The sequence below is a fragment of the Sebastes umbrosus genome, chromosome 9 (assembly GCF_015220745.1).
Source record: "Sebastes umbrosus isolate fSebUmb1 chromosome 9, fSebUmb1.pri, whole genome shotgun sequence".
Lineage (NCBI taxonomy): Eukaryota > Metazoa > Chordata > Actinopteri > Perciformes > Sebastidae > Sebastes > Sebastes umbrosus.
The window spans coordinates 2762331-2781698 of record NC_051277.1 but is presented as its reverse complement, the minus strand read 5'-3'; the positions used below and the strand labels follow the sequence as shown (position 1 = coordinate 2781698).

Genomic DNA, 19368 nt, shown 5'->3' with positions numbered 1-19368 from the left:
GTCAGGATATAGCGACCGTTTTATAAAAATAACTTTTTTTAAAATTATATTTGCTCCAATCTCGCCTACTTCAGCTTTAATCGTTTGGTATATAAAATGTCAGAAAATAGTGAAGAATGTTCACTCCAGTTTCTTAAAGTCCAAGGTGATGTCTTTAAATGTCTTGTGTTGTCAGTCCAAACCTCAAAGATATTCAGTTCAATATGATATAAAACAGAGAAAAGCAGGAATTCTCCATATTTGAGAGGCTGAAAACAGCATTTTCTGCCATTTTTAATCATATTTTATTATTATTTGATCATCAGAGACTGCACCAACCTGTCCACATTCAAATCACTAATCAAAACTCACCTTTTAATGTGTAATTAATATTGTATGTTTTATATTTTTTTATGTCCTTGTTTTATGATCTTTTTATCTATATAAATGAAAATGTATTATTATTATTATTATTATTATTATTATTATTATCATATTTGCTCCAATCTACCTACTTCAACTGTTAAGCAGAACTTCTGAAGCGTTGTCGTTTGTTTCCGTCAGTGCTGCTTCTAAAGTAGCACCGAGTGAACCGGATGTTGTGTGAATGACCGCTGTAGATGGAGCTCCACGTGTCGCTGTGAAAGCTAGTTATTAGTTATTAGTTCATATCTTTAAGGACATGTTGTTTTACCGGGCTGGAGCTCATTAACTGAACTCTATAGTCTGTGTTTGTGTTTACTGAAGCGTTATTTATATTCATGTAGTAACATTGAGGAGATGATGAAGATGTCTCTGAGCAGGTTGTTGTTGGGTCACATTCAACGAGCTCGTCTACCTGCAGCGACAAACCAGACAGGTGAGTTATTACCGTGATGTAGCAGCTTAACGCTACCTAACGTGACATGCTGGGTGGTGAGTTAATCAATTCAATTCAATTTGCTTTATTGATCATGACTGTCAGGTGAACAATATTGCCAAAGCGTCAATTCAATAATAAATATATAAAATTCATTAAGCAAATTACAATATATAGATATTTAAGTGGAAGAAAACAATAAAGAAGTAATTAATGTTTGTTGTGTCAATAAAACAAACTAACAAATAAAAAACAATTAATAATAATATATTGCAATATCAAAGGATAAATGTAAAAAAACAAAAAAAAACATGAAGTAGAGGAGTAAATAAAAGGCAGAGTGTGAGTTATGTTAGTTGTGTTATGTGCTGTTGTGGTTGTCTCTCAGACTGTGACATGCACTGACATATCCTGCAGCTTCTATGCTGATGACACTATTTTCTCCAAATAGATGTTGTATTTTATTTTGGTCAGAGAGGGAATCAAAATCTTGGAGCTGACATTTCATTTTTGTAAAGATTTTTTTCTCTTAATTTCTTCATATGTGCTCCATTGTAGCAGGACATGTTGCTCTGTCTCCACCTGTCTCTGTGGACAGAGCTGATGCAGCCTGTCTTCTGTAGGGCAGCCAGTCTCTATGTCCAGGCTGTGATCACTGAGTCTGTACACAGTCAATGTGTTTCTCTGTTTCTGGTCAGTCACGGTGGTCAGATAGTCTGCCACTGTGTACTGTCTGTTTAGAGCCAAATAGCATTGAAGTTTGTGTTGAGTTCTTGTGGTAGATGTTCAGTAGTTGATGCTTTAGCTCTAGTTTGGTTGGTCCAGATAGTGTGCGGGCTGTCCTCAGGCCTGGTGCTGTTAGAGGAGCTGAGCCTCAGGACCAGCTGGCTGAGGGGACTCCTCTCTATGTTCTTTAACATGTGTGTTTATCTCTAACTCTCTTTGTTTTATGTTCCCCAGCTCGGTGTCTGAGTCAGGCAGCCTCTCAGCCGGAACCGAGCTCAGATGAGAACGAAGAGGTGAACCCGACCTTTGAGAACAGAAACCCCCGGAACCTGGAGCAGCTGGCTCTGGCTGTGAAGGACCGCGGCTGGAGGACGATCTGGCCTCACCGGGAGTTCTACCACAGGTCTGTGTGTTAGTATTAATAATAACATTATATTTTTTATTTTTTTATATTATAAAAAAAAAATATTTATGAAATAAATTATATAAAAATATATATAAATAAATTTATAAAATGTATTTTATATATATATATATATATATATATATATATATATAAATACATTTATAAAATGTATTTTATATATATATATATATAAATACATTTATAAAATGTATTTTATATGTATAAATATATATTTATTTATTTATTTTTTAAATATTGTTTTATACTTCCTTCTATTTAAATGGTTCATATTTTGTTACACTTTGTTTAGCTCTTATTTAACGGTGTTAGCTGATGCTTCTTGTTTTTTGCACTATCCCCTTTGCTGCTGTACACTGCAAATATCTTTTCTTATCTTATTTTATATGGATAGAGGTGCATCGTAATAGCGGTTTTGTAAAATCATAAATCAAGTGTTTTTTTATTTTTCCTGTAGAAGTCCATCATACTGTCAAACAACAACTGCCAATTTCATCTGAAATCTGATGTATAGGGCTGCACAATTATGGCCAAAATGATAATGATGATTATTCATTGATTTTTAGTTACTACTTTTATTCCAATTTCACATTAAAAATAAACAGAGCACTGTTTTCACTTCCATGCTGTGCTACATTCCTGTTAATGTACAAATTAGGGCTGCACCATGTTGGAAAAAACTGACATTGCAATATATTTTTCTATATCTATCGATATATATCTATATCGATAGATATATATCTATCGATATATATATATTGCAATATGAAAAAATACAGGATTATTTACATTTTAAAGTTAAATGCTTGAATCTGGTGCACTTTGAGAGCAAAATTAGCAACAATAAGAGCCTAGATCAGGTGTCAGCAACCTGCGTCTCTTCAGCTCCTCTCCAGTGGCTCCCTGTGGATCTTTAAAAATGGAAATGAATAACTGTTTTTTTGTTTACATTTTCATATTTATTTATCATTGTTGTAGGTCTATGGTACGACGGAGTATTAAGGCCACATTGAGGAAAAAAAAAAAAATCTGAGATTTCGAGAATAAAGTCATAATATTATAAAGTAGTTTAGTTTTTTTCTCGTAAAGTTATGACTTTATTCTCGTAATATTACAACTTTTTTTGTTGTTAAATTGACTTTATTCTCGTAATATTATGATATTTTTCATAAAAAAGTGATAATATTACGAGAATAAAGTCATAACTTTGAGAAAAAAATTAAATAACATGTAAAATTACTACTTTATAATGTTATGACTTTATTCTCGAAATCTCAGATTTTTTTTTTTCCTCAATGTGGCCCTACTTCTCCGTCGTACCATAGACTTACAACAATGATAAATAAAAATGAAAATGTAAACAAAGAAACTGTTATTCATTATCATTTTCATAAATCCACGGGGAGCCACTGGAGAGGTTGCTGACCCCTGCTCTAAATGGTCAGACACCATCATATCGTAAAGAGCTCATAGTACCCCGTTATCCCACTAGAACACTGCGCTCCCAGAATGCAGCAGGGTTACTTGCGGTTCCAAAAGTAGAATGGGAGTCAGAGTCTTCAGCTATATTTGTTTATTTATTTATACACAAATTAAGATTACACAATAATACATAAATAAATATACAGTGTAGGAACAGACAACAAACCCTCTGGGCTTATCTGAAGCCTCCACCTAGAGACAAGATTAATATACAGAGATAATATGACTACATACTAGTGATGACAAACAATCAGAACAAGATATCAATTATATAATAACAACAATAACAATACAATATATTTAAAAAAATAATCATATCTGCTCCGTTTCCTCCTGCTGCAGCTTTAAGTCCCACTGAAACTGAGACTGAGCTTATTTTAAAGGGAGACCTGAGAGCTGAACGACAAATCACAACTACATAACTTCATCTTTAACAAGACTTTTATCCTGCAGATAGAAATTCCCGTTATTCTTCCTCCCACCCTCATCCGTTTGTCTCTCCGGTGTCTTCAGGTTAGAGTTTTCTCGCTCTCAGCATCACGCGACGGCACACGTGTTCTCCAGCAGCTCTCCCGTCCCGGTGCTCTCCTGCTCCACTAAGGAGTGGGCGCTGAAGAAGGAGCTGGCTTCCACCAGCTGCGTGGCGGCGAGTCAGGCCGTGGGCGAGGTGCTGGCACATCGATGCCAGCAGGCGGGCATCACCAGGATGGTGTACAGGGCGATTCCCTGGACGTACCGCTCTGATGCTGTAAGTACACGCAGCACAAACTGCTGTTAGAAAATTGATTTGTTTTATTTTTCATCACCTGCTTCATGTTTATCTCTTCTTCTTTCACAGGTTCAGTCGTTCAGGAGAGCTCTGAAAGAGGGAGGAATCACCCTCAGTGAACCCAGAAGGAAATACATCGGTACCGGTTAGGTGTCATCTATCACATCTGTTATTCAGTAAAAATGTCCTCTGTATTCGTTACTCTCTGCTCTTCTGTGAATTATGACTATACGGTTATTAAGATGACAATATAGAGAGAAATGAGTGATGAAAGTAAGGTTGCTTATCCCTGTGTTAGTTTAAACTTGCACTAATAGTGCCCTGATATCTGCCCTACACCTCAAAGCAATGTGAATATCAAAATATGTATTTATAAAAATACGAGAGGCTTTAAAATTCAAAGTGGTCGTAGGCAGAAATTTCACACAGATACCTTTTGAAAAGAAAGTTACTCTTACCTAATAAGGTTATTACGTTATGATGGTATGTTGGCACAGTTCATTGATTAAGAAACTTTGTACACAAAAATCAATAAAGTTGGTGCAGTAAAGCACGATGTGTGAAGTGCATTTTTTTAATGTTAACTCTCTGAGACTGTTTACTTTCTGTAGCTTAGAGCTAGAGGGACGGTACTGGTATCATATGAAACTAGAAATCAAACCATCGGTACCAGTTAGTCCCAATAGTAGCCGTTTCATATCATGATACTTTACCTTACTGTATAAAATTACCGGTTGTAGCTTCCAGGATAATCACAGACTCATGAAACTTTACAAACTACAGACTGAGAGCATTCAGAGGATGGATGGCTTTCTGAGGTATATTGACACCTGTGAACGGGATATCTCAGGAACGCCTTGAGGGAATTTCCAAAAATTTGGCACAAACGTCCATTTGGATCAATAGTGAAGGTCACTGTGACCTCACAAAACACGTATTTGGCCATAATTCAAGAATTAACATCCTAATTTTGAACAATTTCACACAAATGTCTTACAGGATAAAATGATGAATTGATGACATACTATGCTATGACTTTTTTCATGAAATCTTTCAACATACTATACTATGACTTTTCTTCATGACATTTTTCCAAAAACTATACTATGACTTTTTTCATGACATTTTTCAAAAAACTATACTATGACTTTTTTTCATAAAATTTTTCAACATACTATACATCGACTTTTTTTCATGACATTTTTCAAAAAACTATACTATGACTTTTTTTCATACAATTTTTCAAAAACTATACTATGACTTTTTTTTCATTCAATTTTCGACATACTACACTATGACTTTTTTTCATGACATTTTTCAAAAAACTATACTATGACTTTTTTTCATAACATTTTTCGACATACTATACACCGACTTTTTTTCATGACATTTTTCAAAAAACTGACTTTTTTTCATAAAATCTTTCGACATACTATACTATGACTTTTTTTCATGACATTTTTCAAAAAACTATACTATGACTTTTTTTCATTCATTTTTTCAAAAAACTACACTGACTTTTTTCATAACATTTTTCGACATACTATACACTGACTTTTTTTCATGACATTTTTCAAAAATCTATACTTTGACTGTTTTTCATAAAACATTTCAAAAAACTATACTATGACTTTTTTTCATAAAATATTTCAAAAAACTATACTATGACTTTTTTTCATAACATTTTTCAAAAAACTATACTATGACTTTTTTTCATAACATTTTTCAAAAAACTATACTATGACTTTTTTCATGAAATTTTTCAAAAAACTATACTATGACTTTTTTTCATAAAATTTTTCAAAAACTACTATGATTTTTTCTCATAAAATATTTCAAAAAACTATACTATGACATTTTTTTCATTCAATTTTCGACATACTATACTATGACTTTTTTCATGAAATTTTTCAACATACTATACTAATACTTTTTTTTCATAAAAGTTTTTGACATACTATACATCGACTTTTTTTCATGACATTTTTCAAAAAACTATACTATAACTTTTTTTCATAAAATATTTCAAAAAACTATACTGACTTTTTTTTCATAACATTTTTCAAAAAACTATACTATGACTTTTTTCATGAAATTTTTCAAAAAACTATACTATGACTTTTTTTCATAAAATTTTTCAAAAAACTATACTATGACTTTTTTCATGAAATTTTTCAAAAATCTATACTTTGACTTTTTTTCATAAAACATTTCAAAAAACTATACTATGACTTTTTTTCATAACATTTTTCAAAAAACTATACTATGACTTTTTTCATGAAATTTTTTCAACATGCTATACTAATACTTTTTTTTCATAAAAGTTTTCGACATACTATACTGTGACTTTTTTTCATAAAAATTTTCAAAAAACTATACTATGACTTTTTCATAAAATATCTCAAAAAAACTATACTATGACTTTTTGTTCATAAAATCTTTCGACATACTACACTGACTTTTTTTCATGACATTTTTCAAAAAACTATACTATGACTTTTTTTCATAAAATATTTCAAAAAACTATACTATGACTTTTTTTCATAACATTTTTCAAAAAACTATACTATGACTTTTTTTCATAAAACATTTCAAAAAACTATACTATGACTTTTTTTCATAAAATATTTCAAAAAACTATACTATGACTTTTTTTCATAACATTTTTCAAAAAACTACACTATGACTTTTTTCATGAAATTTTTCAAAAAACTATACTATGACTTTTTTTCATAAAATTGTTCGACATACTATACATCGACTTTTTTTCATGACATTTTTCAAAAAACTATACTATGACTTTTTTTCATAACATTTTTCAAAAAACTATACTATGACTTTTTTCATGAAATTTTTCAACATACTATACTAATACTTTTTTTTCATAAAAGTTTTCGACATACTATACTATGACTTTTTTTCATAAAAATTTTCAAAAAACTATACTATGACTTTTTCATAAAATATCTCAAAAAAACTATACTATGACTTTTTGTTCATAAAATCTTTCGACATACTACACTGACTTTTTTTCATGACATTTTTCAAAAAACTATACTGACTTTTTTCATGAAATTTTTCAAAAAACTATACTATGACTTTTTTTCATAAAATTTTTCGACATACTATACTGACTTTTTTTTCATAACATTTTTCAAAAAACTATACTATGACTTTTTTCATGAAATTTTTCAAAAATCTATACTTTGACTTTTTTTCATAAAACATTTCAAAAAACTATACTATGACTTTTTTTCATAAAATATTTCAAAAAACTATACTATGACTTTTTTTCATGACATTTTTCAAAAAACTATACTATGACTTTTTTTCATAACATTTTTCAAAAAACTATACTATGACTTTTTTCATGAAATTTTTCAACATACTATACTAATACTTTTTTTTCATAAAAGTTTTCGACATACTATACTATGACTTTTTTTCATAAAAATTTTCAAAAAACTATACTATGACTTTTTCATAAAATATCTCAAAAAAACTATACTATGACTTTTTGTTCATAAAATCTTTCGACATACTACACTGACTTTTTTTCATGACATTTTTCAAAAAACTATACTATGACTTTTTTTCATAAAATATTTCAAAAAACTATACTATGACTTTTTTTTCATAACATTTTTCAAAAAACTATACTATGACTTTTTTCATGAAATTTTTCAAAAAACTATACTATGACTTTTTTTCATAAAATTTTTCAAAAACTATACTATGATTTTTTCTCATAAAATATTTCAAAAAACTATACTATGACATTTTTTTCATTCAATTTTCGACATACTATACTATGACTTTTTTCATGAAATTTTTCAAAAATCTATACTTTGACTTTTTTTCATAAAACATTTCAAAAAACTATACTATGACTTTTTTTCATAAAATATTTCAAAAAACTATACTATGACTTTTTTTCATAACATTTTTCAAAAAACTATACTATGACTTTTTTCATGAAATTTTTCAAAAAACTATACTGACTTTTTTTCATAAAATTGTTCGACATACTATACATCGACTTTTTTTCATGACATTTTTCAAAAAACTATACTATGACTTTTTTTCATAACATTTTTCAAAAAACTATACTATGACTTTTTTCATGAAATTTTTCAACATACTATACTAATACTTTTTTTTCATAAAAGTTTTCGACATACTATACTATGACTTTTTTTCATAAAAATTTTCAAAAAACTATACTATGACTTTTTCATAAAATATCTCAAAAAAACTATACTATGACTTTTTGTTCATAAAATCTTTCGACATACTACACTGACTTTTTTTCATGACATTTTTCAAAAAACTATACTATGACTTTTTTTCATAAAATATTTCAAAAAACTATACTATGACTTTTTTTTCATAACATTTTTCAAAAAACTATACTATGACTTTTTTCATGAAATTTTTCAAAAAACTATACTATGACTTTTTTTCATAAAATTTTTCAAAAACTATACTATGATTTTTTCTCATAAAATATTTCAAAAAACTATACTATGACATTTTTTTCATTCAATTTTCGACATACTACACTGACTTTTTTTCATGACATTTTTCAAAAAACTATACTGACTTTTTTCATGAAATTTTTCAACATACTATACTAATACTTTTTTTTCATAAAAGTTTTCAAAAAACTATACTATGACTTTTTCATAAAATATCTCAAAAAAACTATACTATGACTTTTTGTTCATAAAATCTTTCGACATACTACACTGACTTTTTTTCATGACATTTTTCAAAAAACTATACTATGACTTTTTTCATGAAATTTTTCAAAAAACTATAACTATGACTTTTTTTCATAAAATTGTTCGACATACTATACATCGACTTTTTTTCATGACATTTTTCAAAAAACTATACTATGACTTTTTTTCATAAAATATTTCAAAAACTATACTATGACTTTTTTTCATAAAATTTTTCAAAAAACTATACTATGACTTTTTTCATGAAATTTTTCAAAAATCTATACTTTGACTTTTTTTCATAAAACATTTCAAAAAACTATACTATGACTTTTTTTCATAACATTTTTCAAAAAACTATACTATGACTTTTTTCATGAAATTTTTCAAAAAACTATACTATGACTTTTTTCATGAAATTTTTCAAAAATCTATACTTTGACTTTTTTTCATAAAACATTTCAAAAAACTATACTATGACTTTTTTTCATAAAATATTTCAAAAAACTATACTATGACTTTTTTTCATAACATTTTTCAAAAAACTATACTATGACTTTTTTTCATAAAATTGTTCGACATACTATACATCGACTTTTTTTCATGACATTTTTCAAAAAACTATACTATGACTTTTTTTCATAACATTTTTCAAAAAACTATACTATGACTTTTTTCATGAAATTTTTCAACATACTATACTAATACTTTTTTTTCATAAAAGTTTTCGACATACTATACTATGACTTTTTTTCATAAAAATTTTCAAAAAACTATACTATGACTTTTTCATAAAATATCTCAAAAAAACTATACTATGACTTTTTGTTCATAAAATCTTTCGACATACTACACTGACTTTTTTTCATGACATTTTTCAAAAAACTATACTATGACTTTTTTTCATAAAATATTTCAAAAAACTATACTATGACTTTTTTTTCATAACATTTTTCAAAAAACTATACTATGACTTTTTTCATGAAATTTTTCAAAAAACTATACTATGACTTTTTTTCATAAAATTTTTCAAAAACTATACTATGATTTTTTCTCATAAAATATTTCAAAAAACTATACTATGACATTTTTTTCATTCAATTTTTGACATACTATACTATGACTTTTTTCATGAAATTTTTCAAAAATCTATACTTTGACTTTTTTTCATAAAACATTTCAAAAAACTATACTATGACTTTTTTTCATAAAATATTTCAAAAAACTATACTATGACTTTTTTTCATAACATTTTTCAAAAAACTATACTATGACTTTTTTCATGAAATTTTTCAAAAAACTATACTATGACTTTTTTTCATAAAATTGTTCGACATACTATACATCGACTTTTTTTCATGACATTTTTCAAAAAACTATACTATGACTTTTTTTCATAACATTTTTCAAAAAACTATACTATGACTTTTTTCATGAAATTTTTCAACATACTATACTAATACTTTTTTTTCATAAAAGTTTTCGACATACTATACTATGACTTTTTTTCATAAAAATTTTCAAAAAACTATACTATGACTTTTTCATAAAATATCTCAAAAAAACTATACTATGACTTTTTGTTCATAAAATCTTTCGACATACTACACTGACTTTTTTTCATGACATTTTTCAAAAAACTATACTATGACTTTTTTTCATAAAATATTTCAAAAAACTATACTATGACTTTTTTTTCATAACATTTTTCAAAAAACTATACTATGACTTTTTTCATGAAATTTTTCAAAAAACTATACTATGACTTTTTTTCATAAAATTTTTCAAAAACTATACTATGATTTTTTCTCATAAAATATTTCAAAAAACTATACTATGACATTTTTTTCATTCAATTTTCGACATACTATACTATGACTTTTTTCATGAAATTTTTCAACATACTATACTAATACTTTTTTTTCATAAAAGTTTTCAAAAAACTATACTATGACTTTTTCATAAAATATCTCAAAAAAACTATACTATGACTTTTTGTTCATAAAATCTTTCGACATACTACACTGACTTTTTTTCATGACATTTTTCAAAAAACTATAACTATGACTTTTTTTCATAAAATTGTTCGACATACTATACATCGACTTTTTTTCATGACATTTTTCAAAAAACTATACTGACTTTTTTTCATAAAATATTTCAAAAACTATACTATGACTTTTTTTCATAAAATTTTTCAAAAAACTATACTATGACTTTTTTCATGAAATTTTTCAAAAATCTATACTTTGACTTTTTTTCATAAAACATTTCAAAAAACTATACTATGACTTTTTTTCATAACATTTTTCAAAAAACTATACTGACTTTTTTCATGAAATTTTTCAAAAAACTATACTATGACTTTTTTTCATAAAATTGTTCGACATACTACACTATGACTTTTTTCATGAAATTTTTCAACATGCTATACTAATACTTTTTTTTCATAAAAGTTTTCGACATACTATACTATGACTTTTTTTCATAAAAATTTTCAAAAAACTATACTATGACTTTTTCATAAAATATCTCAAAAAAACTATACTATGACTTTTTGTTCATAAAATCTTTCGACATACTACACTGACTTTTTTTCATGACATTTTTCAAAAAACTATACTATGACTTTTTTTTCATAAAATATTTCAAAAAACTATACTATGACTTTTTTTCATAACATTTTTCAAAAAACTATACTATGACTTTTTTCATGAAATTTTTCAACATACTATACTAATACTTTTTTTTCATAAAAGTTTTCGACATACTATACTATGACTTTTTTTCATAAAAATTTTCAAAAAACTATACTATGACTTTTTCATAAAATATCTCAAAAAAACTATACTATGACTTTTTGTTCATAAAATCTTTCGACATACTACACTGACTTTTTTTCATGACATTTTTCAAAAAACTATACTATGACTTTTTTTCATAACATTTTTCAAAAAACTATACTATGACTTTTTTCATGAAATTTTTCAACATACTATACTAATACTTTTTTTTCATAAAAGTTTTCGACATACTATACTATGACTTTTTTTCATAAAAATTTTCAAAAAACTATACTATGACTTTTTTTCATAAAATTTTTCGACATACTATACTGACTTTTTTTTCATAACATTTTTCAAAAAACTATACTATGACTTTTTTCATGAAATTTTTCAAAAAACTATACTATGACTTTTTTTCATAAAATATTTCAAAAAACTATACTATGACTTTTTTCATGAAATTTTTCAAATACTATACATGACTTTTTTTTCATGACATTTTTCAACATACTATACTATGACTTTTTTTCATGAAATTCTTTCGATATACTATAGTTAAAATTTTTTCCATGAAATTTTTCGACATACTATGACTTTTTTTTCCATGAAATTTTCGACATACTAAACTATGATTTTTTTTCTTTTTTCGACATACTATACTATGAATTTTTTCATGAAATCTGGCCAAAAAAAAAAGTGGCCAAAAAAACTGTTAGAATGTAAATGAAGACTCATGCTGACCGGTTTTCTGATGTGGAAACCGACACATCAGCAGCTGAGTTGTGGTTTGAGGTTTGGTCATCAGGTCATAGATCGACCGCAGCACTGACCCGCTGTGAATCCTCACAGCACCTGGGAAGTGTCTGACCTTTGATACGTCAATGATCTCGCTTTTAAAACGTCCTCACTAATACAGATACATTGGTGAATACAGGTTGTGTTCCAAGTGTTTCTTGTCCACACTAATGTTGTTTTCTGAATATTTGCCACTGTGGGAACACGAACACTATAATATTACTTTTTTTCTTCCTTTTTTACATTAACGGTGGTTCACCAACAACAAAGCTGAACAATACTCTTATGCAGAATTTAAAACATGTTTGGGCCACATACTTTGGTTTCTTCCAACTGAAAATATGCCTTCATCTTTGACCAAAATCTGTAAAAACTGACCCAATTTCCCATTTTTTTTAGACTTGGCCCAGCTCTGGTCGTCACACTCTAAATTGGTGATTTTGGTGTTGCAGTCTACTGCATGGAAATCTGCCCTAGGCCTGGCTGCATGATGGGTAATTAAGCTGCAACAGCTCCTTACACACAGTAGGTGGCACAGACGTACTGTTGATGTACTTTGATATATAAAACTACATTGATTGTAATTGTAGTGGAATACTGTTACAGGTCTTTTTAGTAACATTGGTTCAGCTTGTTTTCAGTATAAATCAATTGGTTTATAAAATGTCAAAGATACAGACTAAAAACGAGATACGGTACGTACAGTAAAAGGTGTATTTTTAAATATATCTGCATTAGTGTAGTGGACATTAAGAAGTGAAGAATTGGTCCTTTCTGCTGGCCATTACACGGCTGATATTTCAACCAGGTGAGAAAGTGACACATGTCCACTTTCCTCATTTTATCCTGCCTGCAACACACAGCTATAATTTTTGTTCCCACTTTAAAGCACTGCCTCGCCTTCCCTCTCCCTCCTCCGCCATCACTCATCTCCTCCGTTCTCCCTCTGTCACCCTCCTCCATCCACTTCTGTTTCTCTCCTCCCTTTCCTCCTTTCTGCCTTCAAATGTCTGTGATTTTGCTTCCTGGCTGCGTCTCCGTGCAGCTGAGGGTCCCACCCCTGCACTCAAAATACAGGGACCCAAACCCATCATCTACTGACTGATGGCTTCAGTTCAAACGAGAGTATGGAAGCAGCAACATCTGCCTTGTTACGCATTACAAATACTTTGAGTAACTGTAATAAAAGTTAGAGAGTAAAAGTTTAAAATGAGGAAATTTCAGCATTTTCTCAACTTGTTTCTCAAGATTAACTTTAGTGAACTCTGACTTCTGGTCTAAAACCAGCATCTGGTCAGAATTACTACCATCAAAGCCTGGCTAGGAAATATATTGAATATATCTCATCTCAGAGGATGAACCTTTCAGTTTCTGGACACCCAATGGTGCTCCAGCACCACCATTAGATCTAATTTCAATTAGTCACTTCTGTGACTAATTATAGTCCACAGAAGACAGGATACATCTCGATGACTTTGATGACCCCCTGACCTTCAGTTCAGCAACACCATCGTGTCAGAAAGTGGAACATTTAATGGAGACGTTGAAATTACCTGCACACATCTATGCTCCTCAGGAGATGAACCTTCTCTGTTGCTCAGTCCATCATGGTCAGCTTTGCTTTCAGCGCCACCATCAGGACAAACAGTGAACCTACACATGAAATAAACACATACAGGAACATAAACACACATTTTAGTCCCAGTAAATTTATAAAATAAATGAAGAACTGTGACTTAGATGTACTGAAAAATAGACTTGTCAGTGCTCTCTGGTGGACAAACTATGAAATGGTGACACTGTTTCTAAATGAATGCAAGCATATCTTTGGTAATTAGGTACTGCCAACACGTGCATTGATATTAATATATCTGCAGTAAGATAATATCGGCCTCTACTCTGGAGATCAATAAGATGCTGAAAGAACAGACGCAGATCTTACAAGGTGAGACTGAGCGGGACATTTCACGAAGACCTGAATGTTAGGCCCTGTTCAGACCTGGTATTAACATGCGTCCTCAGTGATCCGATCACAAGTGGACAGCTTTAAGTGCGTCTGTTCACACCTGGTATTAGAATGCATCTTCAGTGACCACTTGTGATCCGATCTCACTTCTATATGCAAATAAACACGTAGTAAACACACGGCTAATACAGCAGCCGTTGAGACGTAATATTACATGAATGTCAGTAGTAATATCCATCATATTCGTGAATTCTGGTACATTGTATTAACATCAAAATTAAAGGTTATTGTACTGGCGGTCCCTGAGGACCTCCACGCCGCCGGCACAGCAGCTTTTGCCAGACAACAGCGGGTACAGAGCTCCAGAGAGCCGGGGAGGACAGAGAACAGGCGGGCGGGCGTGGCCCAGGACTGCAATTAATTATGGCAATGTTATTCTGTGCCGAGCCTTGTATCGTCATCCAGTTTACCTTAAATATCACATTTTACACAGAGAGAGAAAACATAAAAATATGCTTTTCCCTCAGGACTGTTTGTTTTTGTTGCTTTGAGAAGAAATAGTGGAAATATAATTAGACCTATTCCAAGATGCACCGTGTATACGCCTGCCTTCAGGCAAATAGAATGAAATAACACACACTAACACGTATGCACATACCAAACACACACTATTACACAACCTCTGTTCTTGACATTTAGTGTCCCCGTTAAATGTGAGCATTAGCTGGAATAAACAGCTAATCTCTCTCTCTCTGCCTCCACATGGAAAGGCCTCGTGTTGACTTTTCCTCAGGAGACGGAAACACACTAAACCACTTCTCTGCCGTCTGTCATTCAAAGACCTTTAATGAGGGAAGTCTATTGGTCTCTGGAAATTACAAACAGCCCACACACGCTAATCTGTCACCGAGTCTTTCATTCAGGATTAACAAGACTGTAAAAGAGCAGCAGCGGAGTAGAGGAGCAGGCGACTGTTTGTACCCGACAGTGTTGTGAATGTAGTGAATGTGGAGCCGGGTGTCACTGAACAAGACTCGGTCAAAACAGAGTATATGGCTGGACCGTATAGTCAGTAGGCCTATGTGAATGTGTGGCTAAATTGTTACACAAATAGTCAGAGGTCATGTCTATAATGTTTATTCCACTTATATCTTTATGTCTGATTGAAGTTTATCAGCATTGAGATTCTCCCGCTGTCATCACTGACGTTGTTGCTGCCGTATTTATTCCTAGATGGAGCGTTGATGGAGCAGCTACGATGTTAGCATAGTCTGGCACTGATCGATCTGAACTCGAACTCTCGAATGAATTCGGTCTTTTTACAAATCAGCATCATAATGTTGTTATTTCGGCATCATTTTGATCCGTTTATTGCAATTAAATCACAGCACAGTGTGTTTATTTTGGGTTCATACTGCAGTAGCGACGTGTTGCTCGCTAGATACAGATACAGTATGTGAATACAGCTCGCCGCCAGGTGACGTTATGAACCCAGACACCACGGCGTTTGGTTTTCTGACATATCTGGGACTTCCACAACACGTACAAAGCAGCAACAGGGGTTATTTCTGGAGGAAAGTGAGGCGAAAATTTGCTTTGCGCTTGGTGTGAATGCACAGTAACACAATATGAAGCACAAAACGAACATAAACAATAGCACATGCACAACAACAGCACGATGTAATGATACATTGAACCACTGACAAGCTCCCCAGAAAACGTAAACACAGAACTGTTCTCTGCCTTTTCATTTTAAAAGAGCAACGACCAATGAGGAAACTTTATTCTGGAATTCTCAGATGTGTTTTTCCCTCAATGTGGCCCTAATACTCCATTTACACTCTGGCCCTCACTGCATTAGACTTATATACTATATACTCAGACTATAAACTGTGTTACCTTCATCACAATGATCACATGTTTTGCGGCTCCAGACAGATTTTCTTTTTTTTTGTTTTTGCCTAAAATGTCTCTTTAGATAGTAAAGGTTGCTGACCCCTGCACTAGTCAGACGCTATGGAAGAAAAACAGCCCAAAACAGTGCATGAAAAATATGTTTTAGCCCTGTTGTGTCTCTCCTTAACCACATTGATCCCCAGCTGTCTCCCGGGTTACCTGCTGCTCCAGGTGTCCTCCTCCTCCAGGTGAAGAGAACAGTCGACTGTCAAGTGTGTCCTCCAGGTTCCAGAAGCAGAGATGTCTTCTTCTTCCGTCTCCAAGAACTCCTCACGGTCACTAAACTGTGTACCGATTTGAATAAATAAATAAATAAATATTTGTATATTATATTTATACCAAATTGTAGTATATTGCTGTAACACAATTTGAAAAAATAAATATATATATACATATATATATAAAAGATAAGATATTCCTTTATTAGTCCCGCAGTGGGAAAAGTGTGTACCGTCTCTACAGGTGAGTTTACCGGGGTTACCTTGTTTTCTCGTGGAGTTTGTCTTCAGTAACATTAAAGTGGTGTAAAAAAACGTTCTCTTCATGACTTCACCGGTAGAACTGGTAGAAATCATCCGTTCATTTACAGCAGCACCGGGAACACACCTCTATACCTCCATGCCAACATGTGTTCACTGTTCAGTCACCTCACCGCTCCATGTGTTCAATACTAGCAGCTACACCACGGTCACACTCTTCTTCTGTGGTGTTTACCTGGTCACAGACAGGTCATCCTGCCACCTACTGGCGAGAGTAACAATGCGCCACTGAACAAAAACAACCACATTATAGTATATTATTATTAAACAAGATTTCAACCAAAGAGATTGGGCATTTAGCAAAAATATGAAAAATATTTATTTATTTATTCATTTATTCATTAATTCATTATTTTTTTCAAATCATGTTTAACATTATACTACAATTTGGTATATATATAAATACAAACAAATATTTATTTATTTATGTATTTGTTTATTTATTTTTTCAAATCATGTTTAACAATAAACTACAATTTGGTATATATATATATATATATATATATATACATATATATATAAATACAAACAAATATTTATTCATTTATTTATTTATTTTTTCAAATCATGTTTAACAATATACTACAATTTGGTATATATATATATATACTGTATATAGGAATAAGTAAAGGCAAGCAGAACAGAGGAAAAACACAGGTAACTTTTTATAAACCTTTTTTTTTTTATTAGTGTTATGCATTTAATTTCCAAAAAGAATGATTCAGTTCCATTGATGAGACAGTTTTACAGTGATTGGGCTCCACATAGAGTATATGACATGCAATTAAGGAACAAATAGCATAAGAACTTATATTTTTACATTCTTAACCTCTGCACCCTGAAATTATTTCACCCTGAATTAAAAAAGAAAGACCCTCTTGATTCAAATGTAGGAATTTTAAGAAAAATCCATTCCCTTTTTTCAGTTGTTTATCCCTCCACAGCCCCTCCATCCACACGGGGTCTCCGGCTGCTCCGAGAGCTAGTGCAGCGACCAGAACGAGGTCACATCATCAGCAAACCTGCGAATGTCGCCAATTGCGTTGGTTGGCACAAATGGCCAGACTAAAGGGATTGCTGCCAGGTTTTGAACCCTGATCATTACGGTGATACACTTTTTCACCTGTCATACCTTTCAACTTTACCGTTTAGAGGGCTGGCGGACAGTAAAAAAAAAATAAAATACAGGTAGTTGATAGTGGTGACTCCTTAGATGCCATAACTATTGTTAGTGTAACATTTCAACGTATTCTAGTGCAAATGCCAAAAAGACTGGAATGTATTTAAAGAGCTTCTCTTCACAGTTGTGAAATCTCGTCTTCCACTGGAGGGAACGTAAACGCGGTGATAAGACGAGATTTTGTCTTTGTCTCGGCAAAACATTCGCCAAGCGAGACGCGTCAACTTTTACTGGCAGGAATCAGCAGGGCAGTTACAATAAAAGTCGTAATAAGTGTATACGTGAAAAAATGTTACAAAAAAGACAAATGTTATGACATCATTACAGTGTTTAAGTGTTCAACAGTCCAGCCTTGTTACGAGGAACGATAAAGTTTAAAGGATTTATTCTTTTCTCCATCTCAGTCGCTCGTTGCATTTCATAAAGTTATATTTAAGAAGTAAACATGTGTGGCGTGTCTTTTGTACACTGCCTGAATAAATTATTTTTGGGTTGATATATAATAGTTATGAGAAATATCACCAATCCTAATGGAGAATCTTTGCTCTTTTTTTTGGAGGATGAACTTGTGGTTCTCTGAATGTTTCTGGGCTCCTGACAACAGAAGATGCTTTGATAATCCAGTTTTTCACTCCTCTAAACCCGTCACAACGGTCGCCTTTGAGCTGAGACGTTTTGGAGAAACACCAGCCAGGATTTGATGGAGACATTTAATGTGTTTGAGGCCTTTCAATGTCAAGATCTACACTCTCATTCACCCACGTCTACTTCTGTTAGGAAAATATATAGTTAATATTAGGGATGCACCGATACCCCTTTTTTTCAGACCGAGTACAAGAACTTAAATTTGGGTACTCGCCGATACCGAGTACCGATACGAGTACTTCTCTGTGCCAAAAGACCCTCGTTAACAGCCAGCTGGAGGGTGTGAGCGACACACGGCAGGCTGGGGAGTCCCGCATACGAGGCGGTGCACCGCGACCGGCTGTAGGTTGGCTTGGAAAGGCTCGGGGCAAAGGTGCTTCCCGAGGCCGTGGACAAAGTTTCACCGGGGCAGATTGCCCTCAGTGCGCCCCAACCGCGTCGTGCCCCAAGGGCAGGGCTCGGCCCATGTAAAAGGCGCCACGGAGTCTGAGGCGATGTCTGCAACCGACCTGACTCGTCTTGAAACACGGACCAAGGA

General features: G+C 31.6%; 1 protein-coding gene and 1 long non-coding RNA gene across 2 annotated transcripts; one reads left to right on the top strand and one right to left on the bottom strand.

Annotated features, from left to right (window-relative positions):
- The first annotated feature begins 546 nt into the window (after nucleotides 1–546).
- On the top strand, nucleotides 547–4792 carry mrpl18 (mitochondrial ribosomal protein L18). Its single transcript, XM_037779663.1, has 4 exons — nucleotides 547–838; nucleotides 1799–1967; nucleotides 3984–4218; nucleotides 4309–4792. Exons 1-4 carry the CDS (start codon nucleotides 760–762, stop codon nucleotides 4387–4389), a joined length of 564 nt encoding a protein of 187 aa, XP_037635591.1. The 5' UTR covers nucleotides 547–759; the 3' UTR covers nucleotides 4390–4792.
- On the bottom strand, nucleotides 4076–16985 carry LOC119494062. The gene is made up of 4 exons (XR_005208091.1): nucleotides 16948–16985; nucleotides 16626–16750; nucleotides 14098–14197; nucleotides 4076–4216 (listed from the first exon to the last, which is right to left on the bottom strand). It is a non-coding gene; the product is annotated as an uncharacterized LOC119494062 (long non-coding RNA).
- Nucleotides 16986–19368: the final 2383 nt, after the last annotated feature.

Bases quoted from the DNA above. Each gene is read 5' to 3' on its own strand.
- mrpl18 (XM_037779663.1), top strand. From the start codon at position 760: ATGATGAAGATGTCTCTGAGCAGGTTGTTGTTGGGTCACATTCAACGA. The intron at 1,968-3,983 runs GTCTGTGTGTTA...CGGTGTCTTCAG, and splicing joins CACCGGGAGTTCTACCACAG to GTTAGAGTTTTCTCGCTCTC. The intron at 4,219-4,308 runs GTAAGTACACGC...CTTCTTTCACAG, and splicing joins GGACGTACCGCTCTGATGCT to GTTCAGTCGTTCAGGAGAGC.